Consider the following 11,308-nt stretch of genomic DNA (forward strand, 5'->3'; position numbering starts at 1 on the left):
GCATCCAGTGCTCAACCACATTCAGGATGACTATGCACCAGAGAGTCAAACCAGGAACCCAGACCCAAAGGGCAAAGTCCTGTATGGCAAACACTTAGCGCTGGCTCTTCCAAAAGGGCAAACTGGGCAATAGCCCAGGGCCCCAGAGCCTGTATGGACCCCCAAGTCTTCCCTCCTTTCAGTGGCTAGGAGTGTTTATAGGGTGTGGCGTGCATCTGGTGTCACCATCAGAGAGGGCAGAGAATCCTACCTCACCCATCTACTCCTTATTCCTTCCTCAACATGTCCTCCACTTTCAATGGTTCCCTGCAGTGGACCACTGGCATGTTACGTCAGTGTGTTCCAACCTCCAAAAGACAGAAAAGAGGCATCAGCAGGGACATACAGGAGGCTGGAGTTCACAGAGGAAGAAAAAAAGTATGAGTATGGTGCAGGACTGGCAGGGGCAAAGGCCACCTAATACTGTTATTTGGGGGATCATGGGGGCAAAGGCCACCAAATACTTCTATATGAGGTGGCACGAAGTTCAACTAATACTGCTCTATGGGGAATAGGGGCACAAAAGCCACCCTATACTGCTATCTGCTGGAGGGGACACAAAAACCACCTAATACAGCAATATGGGGAAGCATAAAGGTCACCCAATACTGCTAAATGGGGGGCACAAAAGCAACCTTATACTTCTGTAAGGGGCACATCTGGAGGATGGGGAGGCACAAACACTACCTATACTATTTAGGGAAGGGGGAAGGCAATAAAGGTCAACTTATACAAATCTGGAGGAGGGGGGGGGCTGTTCATTTTTATCTATTGTCCAATTTTACCTAAAACCATCCCTGCAGGCCCTGCCACTCTCCACCCCCATACAACACACAACACAGACACTCACTAAGTGCAGTGCATAACATTCAAGTGAGAGGTTTGTGCATATGATCCTGAGGTGGGAGGAGACGCGCTGGGTTTCAGAATTAGCATAATGCATTTTGGTGCCTATGACAGGGTACATTAAAATACCGTAACTGTGTTGTCTCAGCGTTACCTTACACTAGTATGACAGTGAGATTTTACCTCTTGGAGAATGAAATCTTTGGTGCTTTTTTATTTTATTTGTTTCACTTTTTAAAAGTAAGTTTTTATGATTTGTTTTCAGGAAGAGTAGAGCGCAATGCATTCCATTCATTCATGCTTATTGCAGTTTAGTGAATATACTCCACATTGATGATTTTGTATTGCTGCCTCTAATGCAACAGTACATTTTTGTCAGTTATGAAAGCGGAAAGAAACACAGTTTTACAAACTGAGCCTACTGCTGTCACAGTTTATGTTTATGTTTCATCTTTGTATTTCATAGGCAAACTGGCATGGGATTCTCTGATGTCAATGCTAGAATTGGTTCTGTAGTGGCTCCAGTAATTCATCTAATTGGAGATCACATTCCTATCCTGCCAGCAATCATATTTGGAACAGCTCCTATTTTATCTGGAATTGCTGCCTCGTGTCTTCTTACTGAGACCCGTAACCAACCTCTGACCGATACCATTCAAGAGGTGGAAGAAAGGTGAGATGCTCAAGGAGGTGTAAAGAGATTACATTAAGATTGTGGTAATTGCTCGTGAAAACGTACTGCTAGTCCATCTAATTAGTCATCTTACAGGGCCCTTTCACACCAGAGGGCTTTTTTGGCGTTTTAACGCCACGGCCATAGTTGCCGTTTTCCAAGGTAAATTGAAAGTCCATAGACTTTCATTTTACCTTTCACACTTAACGCTGCGTTTTGGAGCGTTGCGTTTTAAGCTCCCAGGAGCTTTTTTAGGGCTGACCGCGGCGTTTCTCATTACAATTGATAGTAATGTGTTGACGTTAAAACGCCTTCAAAACGCCTTCAAAACGCCTGCAGCCAAAACGCAGCATTTTAGCTTTTTACCGCTGCCTGTAGAGTGAAAGAGCCCACAGAGTTGCCTACACTTTACAACTTATAATAATCAGAGGGTGCTATTTCCTTACAACACTAGAGTAACAGATCTGAGGTACAACCTAAACACTATCTGCAGAGAGTTTTTATGTTTCCCACATGTTTGCACACATTTCTACGAGGTGCTAACATTTTTTTCCTATGACCTACACACATACTCATATGTGCAGTGAATCAATGATAAAAGCTGTCCCAACTGAGTACCAATTCAGTTTTTGTAGGTGCATTAGAAAAACCCTTTATTGGAAAAGTAAAAAACCTGGTCTGATACTTGTTGTTTCTTCCCATGTAAACCTGTGACAGATTTATCTGCATGTGGTAGCATCCTCCATTTTAAGAGAAATAGCAACAGCTGAATGAGCTAAGCATTCCTGTTTGTAGTTAAGCCAACCAACAACAAAGGCACTAAGGGGCTGATTCATGAAGCTGCACTGCTATAGCGAGCTCCTTGACAGCACCACAAGATAAATTCATAGCTGCATGCTATGCTTGGTCTTGCAGCATAGCGTGCCTTCCTTAGTTACGTGCACTGCCTACATAGCAATCCTTTAAATGCCGACCGCTGCTGTTAAGTATCGCGAGTGCGATACGTCACTGGAGCTGCCGCTACTATGTGAATTAACATAGTTACTATAGTAACTATGTCAATTAACATAGTAGCGGCCGCTCTAGTGACATACAGTATTGCAGCTTCATGATTCAGCCCCTAAAGGAGGCTGGATTGCAAATACACGTCTAAATACCCTCTATTGTCTGTGGTAAGCTTTAGGAAGGTTGATGCTTTCAGACCAAGGATGTGCATCCAGTGCTCAACCACAATCAAGATAAATATGCAGCATAGAGTCAAACCAGGAACCCAGACCCAAAGGGCAAAGTTCAAACTGTAGCAGAAAGACCCAGGACTCCACTTGCAAATGCATTTGAAAAAGGTCACCTAAACCAAAACGTTGTACTTTGGCACTGCATGGAAATATAATCAGGGCCGAATTTATACTTTGTAGCGCCCAAGGCATGCTGTCACAAACTGCTCCCCCCCCCCCCAATTCTGTCCAAAACCTTGACTAGCAATTGCTGGTTTGAATGGGCTACCTCCTGTTTTGCTGCCCTAGTGCCCACCATTCAACAAAGAATACAATACATTAACATTTGTAAAGCACTTTTCTCCCATAGGACTCACAGCGCATAGCTATGTCTCAGATGAATACAGGGTTGCAGGCTGCAGAGGAAATAGTCAGGTGTTCATAAATGCCAGACTAAATAGTAGGCTTTTCAGTTTGGACTTAAATGCTTACAGGTATGGAGATGTCCTGATTGGGTGTGACAGGGAGTTCCAAAGTGTAGGGGCAGCATGACAGAAGACTCTTTCTCCAAAGGTTTTCAGGTGGACTCTGGGGCTGACCAAGTTATTAGATCCTTTTGATCTAAGATTGTCGGGGGTGTGACGCAGCTGCAACAAGTCCTTCAGTTATCCAGGGCCCAGATTGTGCAAGGATTTTTATGTAAGCCAATCTTAAACAGAATTCTCCATTTTATCGGTAGCCAGTGGAGTGAGCGAAGAGTGTGCATTATGTGGCAATGGTGTGGTTGGCTAGTTAACAGCCTTGCAGCTGCAATCTGTACTAATTGCAGGCAGTGCAGGTCTTTAGAAGGCCTTTATAAAGAACATTGTACTAGTCCAGCCATAATTTGATGAAGGCATGAACTAGGGTTGGAAGATCCGCTGGTGGTAGGAGGTATTTAATCCTTGTGATGCTCCTTAGGTAAAAGAAGGAATGTTTCACAACAGCTGAGATTTGATTTCTGCAGCTCAATTCCCCATCAATCAGTACACCCAGAAGCAGTGCATGCTCTGTCCACTCCCTGTAATTTCGTGCTCCTGCCTGGATGCACAGCAGTCGATAGTGTTTTGGACATGCATACTTCAGAAATGATGCTCATATATGAGCAGCACTTGTCAAGTAGGCATACCCATAATACTCCCGGCCTCGGCTGCTGTGCACATCAGGTCAAGAGCGCAAATTTACAAGGAGCGCGAGTGGACAGAGCATACGGAGTGGCTGCAGTCAGAGCCACAAACAGGTGACAGAGCAGCCTATGACTAGGCATCGGGGACTGCCGGGGTGGGGGACAGCTGGAGGCCACGGGGGTGGGGGTGGGGGGGGGGGGGTTGGGGGGGGCGTTCTCCCCAGTTTGCCTAACGCCGGTGATTGATGCCCTAAAATCTAACCAGAGTTGTAGAAATGGATAATCAGTACGATGGTCTTAAAATATAGGTAAAAGGCTGCGCATCCCTGACCCAATACTGTACAATTGAATGGTTAATCGCTGTGGCGCACACCGCCCCCCCTGGACTGAAATGTACGCCCGCATCCAAACAATGCAATACTGGTCTATGGAGAAATTTTAGCTTCCATCATAGTTTTGTGCTATCCTGTTTTGCATGGTAAGTATTTAGTTTTGCATATGTTTTGCATCTGTCTGATTGCTGAGTGTGTATTTGAGCTATTTAAGCGGTGCATATGAGGTGATGAGTCATTCAGATGCGGCCCGTGTTGGTGAGCGCTTGCTTTGTTTTCTGCTGTCTGTATTGAATGTAAGTTACACATTTTAGCGTTAGCTGCTGCCAGGGCAAAGACATTTGCTTTTAACTTAGGTCAGTTTAGTGTTAGGACATCTGCCTTGGAGATTTACCTCAACGTTGGTGCAGATGTCCAGTATATCTATATTTTTGCATGCAAAACTATGATGGAAGCTAACATTTCTCCATAGACCAGTATTGCATTGTTTGGATGCGGGCGTACATTTCAGTCCAGGGGGGGCGGTGTGCGCCACAGCGATTAACCATTCAATTGTACAGTATTGGGTCAGGGATGCGCAGCCTTTTACCTATATTTTGTTTCCACAGTTCTGTAACTACCAGGCTAGCAGCACCCATTGTGCTATCCTGTTTTGCATGGTAAGTATTTAGTTTTGCATATGTTTTGCATCTGTCTGATTGCTGAGTGTGTATTTGAGCTATTTAAGCGGTGCATATGAGGTGATGAGTCATTCAGATGCGGCCCGTGTTGGTGAGCGCTTGCTTTGTTTTCTGCTGTCAGTACGATGGTCTTGTATCTGGCACGCCAATAGATCACGTCTTATGAATGGGCTATATATGTGCCTTATTTGAAGAAAGAAAATGATGTTACCATCTCAGTTTCATGCCTTTAAATGAATTCATGACAAATTAAATAAATGCTATATTTTGGTACTTTTATAAAAAGACTGTATTGAGTTACCAGCCTAAACTATTAAGCTGTTTCTTGTTTTAGGAGGTTAAAAAATATTTGGATGAAGCAAGAGAATTTGAAAATGGAGATTACCCCTCTGGCCCAGAAATCAGAGGACTACATTAAGGATGTAATTTGAGAAGCAACACTAGAAGATAACAGGATGTAACACACTTTGAGTCATGATCAAACATTACAAATGTTTCTGCATGAAGATCCTCAACAACCCTGAATCTGTCACATAATACATATCATCAGCTAAATACCTTGAAACTGTAGACTAATAAACCCAGGGTTTTGCAAATGAAATTGATTAACAAAGCATTCATTTCTGTTCAGTTTTAACACTTAAAACCTACATTTATTCTTTGCACTAAAAAAAAACACTTCCCATTATACTAATTTGGCCTCCAGACAGATGTCCGTAGACTTCAGGACATTCATTGCCATATCCCTGCACTGTCTTAGCCAGGGGCGTAACTAGAAATCACTAGGCCCCCCTGCGAAACTTTGCATGGGGCCCCTTCTTCCCCCTGGTTTCTGCACAAGTAAACTGTAAATCAATGTTATTCAGCTGGCTAGTTTACACTTGAATGCGTTTTCCCAATGCAGATAAAAACAGACAGCAGTGAAGCACTGCATGGATTTTCTCTATCAATTAAACTAGCTTCTGTGATAAAACGTACATGTTTTCACACATACGGACACACGTGATGTGCAGAAAACGCATACAGAAAACCGACAGACGAGTATTCTCCCAGCCTCAGCTTATTACACTCACTCTGTCCATCTCTGTTGGAGCAGAACAGACTCTGCAGACTCTTCCAGCACCACTATAGGAAATAGCAGCACTTAGGAAGGGGTAGAGAGACTGGGAGCAGCGTTTTGTACACAAGACCCTGCTGAACACTGAATAGGGACTGTCTACAAATCTTTGTCTGCAAAACTTTGTATGACTTCTTATCAGTGGCTGTGCAGCTGCAGTCATTAGAACAAATGAGCAGAGAGCAGAACGTTTTTTTCTCTCTGTGCCCTTAGTTGTCAGTCTTTCAGGACAGGGAAAATACATTTCTCCCTCCATGAGGCCCAATGCAGCTTGTGAGCCCCCCTGCGACTGCATCCCTTGCAGGGTCTATTGTTACGCCCATGGGGGCAAGGTTATATTATATACCAGTGATATGCCCCATTCTGACCAGGCCCCTGATACGTTGATAGGGGCAACAAAACACGTAGGTCAAAGTCAGATGTGGAACAGGAGCATAGAGAGACAGAGGCATAGGCTGTGTGATATTTTGCACACAGTGGCAGCCAGCTGGGTGGCCCACATATGGGGGAAAATCCATTAGAAAACTCTAAGTGCTGTAAATGCCACATCCCATGTGAGTGTAACTACATGTTTAAATAAAAGTTGTTTTAAGGTTTTGGAGTAGCCTGTTATATTTTGATATTAAATGATCTGTGTAATCCAAACTGAATTTACCATTGATGCAGAGCGGCACTTATGACCTATCAATCTATAGCATCCAGCCATTCTGGTGAGAGCTCCAAGGTTGGGGTGGCGGCACCTGGTGGAGGATAACTGTTGCCATAGGTTATAACCAGAAAGTGCCATTTGCACCATAGATTATCATAAATGGGACTACACATCACTTCTATCTCATTACTGCCAGATTTGGATGTTTATCTATTGATAATCAGTTGTGGCTTCATATAATGCTGGGGATACACGGTACGTTTCTGTACCGTGTATCGAGCAGCTGATCCGGCCAGCTGATAATATTCAGCTGGTCCGATCACGCTGCTCGACCCCCGTCCGCTCGATCCCTGCCGGCGGACAATGGCAGGGAATCGAGCAGCTGATAAGGAGCGCTGGCGGGGACGAGCGGCAATCGATCCGCACGCACGCGCGGACGAGCGGGGACGCGGCGGGGGTCGATCCGGCGGCTAATCGGCCGCCAGATTGACCCGTGTATTCCCAGCATAAGATTCTAGCTCACTTGCTTCTTGCAAAATATCTGTATTTAGTTCTAACCAATGTCTGCAAACCCCACTGTGTTGCTTTGTGGCTGTGTGACCAGTAGATCTTCAAAACAAACAAAACAAAAACAAAACAAAACAAAAACTACAACTGTAGAAATGTCTTTTTGTCTTTTTGGTTTGTTACACTGTAACAAACCAAAAAGATATTTCTACAGTTTTTTTTTGTTTTGTAGCATAAAAGAAAAGCATAAAAGCATTTGTTTTGTAGCATAAAAGAAAAGAAGCCTTACTTTTTTTTTTAAACACACAAACTCACATCCCAATTCTCTAAAAGTTAGATAATTGGGATGTGAGTTTGTGTGTTTAAAAAAAAAGTAAGGCTTCTTTTCTTTTATGCTAAAATATGAATTCCCATAAAATGGAAACAATGGCTATTGTTGATGGATAAAGATCTGCCTGACTGTATATAAATGAACTTGTGAAGTCAGAGACTGCCCACATAAATGTAATAAAATTTGAGATAAATGGTTGAACCAGTTTTAGTAGCAGTGAAATATAACCTACCACAGGCACGTGCACAGGGGGGTGCTCTGGGTGACCAGGCACCCCCCTTTTTAAAATCTTCAAAAAAATACCCTCTCACCATGCAAAATAAGCTCTGCCCCCGATCGTGATAAGCCCCGCACATCCGCGGGAAGCTCCGCCCCTGCCTGGGGCACTTTCAAGTGAAGAGGCCCAGACAGAAATTCTAGTGTGGCATACTGACCTCTCCCTCCACCTAGGACCTATACTAACCTCTCCCTCCCCCAGCACCCATAGTGACCTCTCCCTCCACCTAGTACCCATATTGACCTTTCCCTCCCCAGTACCCATAGTGACCTCTCCCTCCACCTAGTACCCAGTGACTACTCCCTCCCCCAGCACTCACAGTGACCTTTCCCTCCACCTAGGACCCATAGTGACCTCTCCCTCCACCTAGGACCCATATTGACCTCTCCCGCCCCAGTACCCATAGTGACCACTCCCTCCACCTAGTACCCAGTGACCTCTCCCTCCACCTAGGACCCATACTGACCTCTCCCTCCCCAGTACCCACAGTGACATCTCCCTTCACTTAGCAATCACAGTGACCTCTCCCTCCACCTAGGACCCATACTGACCTCTCCCTCCCCCAGCACCCATAGTGACCTCTCCCTCCACCTAGTACCTATATTGACCTCTCCGCCCCAGTACCCATAGTGACCTCTCCCTCCACCTAGTACCCAGTGACCTCTCCCTCCACCTAGGACCCATACTGACCTCTCCCTCCCCAGTACCCACAGTGACATCTCCCTTCACCTAGCAATCACAGTGACCTCTCCCACCACCTAGGACCCATACTGACCTCTCCCTCCCCCAGCACCCACAGTGACATCTCCCTTCACCTTTCACCCTCAGTGACCTCTGCCCTACCCAGCACCCACAGTGACCTTTCCCCCCATCTGGCACCCACAGTGACCTCTCCCTACCCAGCACCCACAGTGACTTCCTTCTCCACCTAGCACCCACAGTGACCTCTCCCTCCCCTAGCACCCACAGTGACCTCTCCCTCCCCCAGCACCCACAGTGACCTCTCCCTCCCCCAGCACCCACAGTGACCTCTCCCTGCACCTAGCACCCACAGTGACCTCTCCCTCCATAGCACCCACAGTGACCTCTCCCTCCCCCTGCACCCACAGTGACCTCTCCCTCCCCAGCTCTAGCAGTGATCCTGCCTACCCCAGCACCCACACTGACCTATCCCTCCTCCAGCACCCACAGTGATTTTTCCCTCCCCCAGTGGCTACCCTCCTGTCCCCTGCAGAACCCACATGGACCTCCCATCCCAAAAGCAGCACCTGCAGCGACCTCTCCCATTGCCAGTTCCCACAGTGGCCTCTCCCAACACCCAGCATCCACTCCCTCCTCCAATAACCACACTGACTTCTCCCAGCACCCACAGTGACCTCCCCTTCCTCTAGCACCCATACTGATCTCTTCCTTCCACAGCACCCACAGTAGCCTACCCTTCCCCCAGCACCTACACTGACCTCTACCTCCCTTAGCAGCAACTATGCCATTCATAGCAGCACCCAAAGTGACCTCCCACCCCCTGCACCTACAATGACCTCTACCTCCCGAGACCCACAGTGATCTCCCCCAAAGGACCCACAGTGACCTCCCTTTCCTCCAGGCCAGCACCCATACTGACCTCTACCTTCCACAGCACCCACAGTTACTTCTCCCCCCAGCACCCACAGTGACCTACCCTTCCCCCAGCAACCACACTGACCTCTACCTCCCCTAGCAGCAACTATACCATTCATAGCAGTACCCACAGTGATCTCCCACCCCCTGCACCCACAGCAATCCCACCAATATTCAGCACCCACATTACACTCAACCAGTAACCCCCACTATAGCAAGCACCCAGTACTTGCACCGAGCACCCTGCACCCAATACTCACATCTGGCCTCAATATGGCACTTAGTACTTGCATCAAGCAGCCACATGACACCCAATACCTGCACCCCTTCACCCTATAGCTGGCACCCAGTACTCACACCTACATGGCACAATACTTGCACCCAGCCCCAACATGGCACTCACTACTCACACCTGCACACACCGCCTCCACGTGGCACCCACTATCTGCACTCACATAACCAGTACTAGCACCCGAAGTACCTGCACTTAGAGTCCACATGACACACAATGCCTACCCATAGCTAGCACCTAGTGCAGGCATTGCACCAAGTATTCACACCTATGTGATACCCAGTACCTGCACAGAGAACCCACATATTTAATCTGCAGTAGTTCCAATTCCACTAAGCCTCCACTTGGTGCCCAGCACCCACACCAAGCACTCACATATGACATCCAGTACTTGCACCCAGAACTCACAAAGGACTGAGTACCTGCAATCAACACCTACATGATGGTTGATACACACCCATACAGCCAGAATGACATGACACCCTGTGCCAGCACCCAGAACCCACATGGCACCCAGCATCTGCCTTTAGCACCCACATAACAGCAAATACCCCACTAGCCAGCACCCATCACCCATATGTCACCATGTAGGGGAAAATGTGTATAGTACCTCAGCGCAAAAAGGGGTGTGGAACTTGCCCCGGGCTATGCAAGCTCACTCGAGATATAAGCAGATGACAGTACAGTACCTTAATAGAGGTTACATCTAGCTGCCCAAATACTTGCTGTAATCCCGATCTCTGTATTTCAAGTAATCCCGATATCACAGCAGCGGGGGATAAGAGCTAGCTCGCTCTACCACTTCCTGTTTCCGGTCCGTCCAGCCCTACTGCCAGTAGGGTGCGTGCTGCACTGCAATGTAGTTCCGTGCGCCAATAAAATCGCACCGGACAGCCTAAAAAAGAGATAGGCAACATATAGTGCAGAGAGTAGCGAAATGAGTGGCCACCGCTTAGGAATCACTTACTAAAAGCAGAGCTTGTTTATTGCACGTAATAAAACACGTAGACTCCTCTCCCGACTCGAGTTTCGGCTGTATGCCTTCCTCAGGGGCCCTGAGGAAGGCATACAGCCGAAACTCGAGTCGGGAGAGGAGTCTACGTGTTTTATTACGTGCAATAAACAAGCTCTGCTTTTAGTAAGTGATTCCTAAGCGGTGGCCACTCATTTCGCTACTCTCTGCACTATATGTTGCCTATCTCTTTTTTAGGCTGTCCGGTGCGATTTTATTGGCGCACGGAACTACATTGCAGTGCAGCACGCACCCTACTGGCAGTAGGGCTGGACGGACCGGAAACAGGAAGTGGTAGAGCGAGCTAGCTCTTATCCCCCGCTGCTGTGATATCGGGATTACTTGAAATACAGAGATCGGGATTACAGCAAGTATTTGGGCAGCTAGATGTAACCTCTATTAAGGTACTGTACTGTCATCTGCTTATATCTCGAGTGAGCTTGCATAGCCCGGGGCAAGTTCCACACCCCTTTTTGCGCTGAGGTACTATACACATTTTCCCCTTCATCATTGGGTCTGAGCCAACCCCACCTCTAGCAGCAACACATTCATCCACA

The 11,308-nt window shown here is 46.9% G+C and overlaps 1 protein-coding gene across 1 annotated transcript in view; it reads left to right on the plus strand.

The window, feature by feature from the left end:
* The window catches only part of LOC137537882 (solute carrier family 22 member 20-like), a 390,369-nt gene extending 383,707 nt beyond the window's left edge, over positions 1–6,662 (plus strand). The window contains exons 13-14 of the mRNA XM_068259827.1: positions 1,352–1,558; positions 5,284–6,662. Of these exons, the coding sequence (XP_068115928.1) occupies positions 1,352–1,558; positions 5,284–5,380 (304 nt within the window). The 3' untranslated portion in view covers positions 5,381–6,662. The remainder of the gene's footprint in view (positions 1–1,351; positions 1,559–5,283) is intronic.
* Positions 6,663–11,308: the final 4,646 nt, after the last annotated feature.

The sequence above is a fragment of the Hyperolius riggenbachi genome, chromosome 11, assembly GCF_040937935.1.
Source record: "Hyperolius riggenbachi isolate aHypRig1 chromosome 11, aHypRig1.pri, whole genome shotgun sequence".
Lineage (NCBI taxonomy): Eukaryota > Metazoa > Chordata > Amphibia > Anura > Hyperoliidae > Hyperolius > Hyperolius riggenbachi.